Source organism: Octodon degus, unplaced genomic scaffold (assembly GCF_000260255.1).
Source record: "Octodon degus isolate 3935 unplaced genomic scaffold, OctDeg1.0 scaffold00001, whole genome shotgun sequence".
Taxonomy (NCBI): Eukaryota; Metazoa; Chordata; class Mammalia; order Rodentia; family Octodontidae; genus Octodon; species Octodon degus.
In genome coordinates, this window is record NW_004524577.1 from 38393105 (window position 1) to 38393535 (window position 431).

The following is a 431-nucleotide window of genomic DNA, read 5'->3' on the forward strand; positions in this document are numbered from 1 at the left end:
ATGGCGGCCGAGGCCCTCAGGGGACAAGCAAAGTTTAGGATTTTGGCAGAGGGAGATGTCACTTTTCTTCCTTTTTGAAGGGTGTGCGCAGGCGCCACTGCCATGGAGGCTCCTAAACCCTGGGCGTACAGGCCAAATGGCAAGCCCAGAATACCGCCCAGGTTTAGGGGACCGGTATCTGTAATCTAGGACTGCTCCAGGGAGTTCCCGCAGGAATTCCACATCCTCCCCAGTATCTTAGGCCAGGGCAGAGCAAAGGCTTGAGCCGGGTTTGGGCGAGGCGTGTCACTGACATTTACTTTGTGCCCTGCCGTTGGGGTAGGAAGAAAAGGCGATAATCCCTAATTTTTCCGTCGCGCCACTCTTAAACCTGAAGGCGCGGCTGGGCGCTAGGGAGCGCGGGGCTCGCCCGCCTCCGCCTCCGCCTCCGC

General features: G+C 58.9%; 1 protein-coding gene across 1 annotated transcript in view; it reads left to right on the forward strand.

Moving 5' to 3' along the window:
* The window catches only part of Mcidas (multiciliate differentiation and DNA synthesis associated cell cycle protein), a 6551-nt gene continuing 6120 nt past the window's right edge, over positions 1-431 (forward strand). Inside the window, exon 1 of the mRNA XM_023709091.1 lies at positions 1-27. Coding sequence (XP_023564859.1) covers positions 1-27 — 27 coding nt within the window. The remainder of the gene's footprint in view (positions 28-431) is intronic.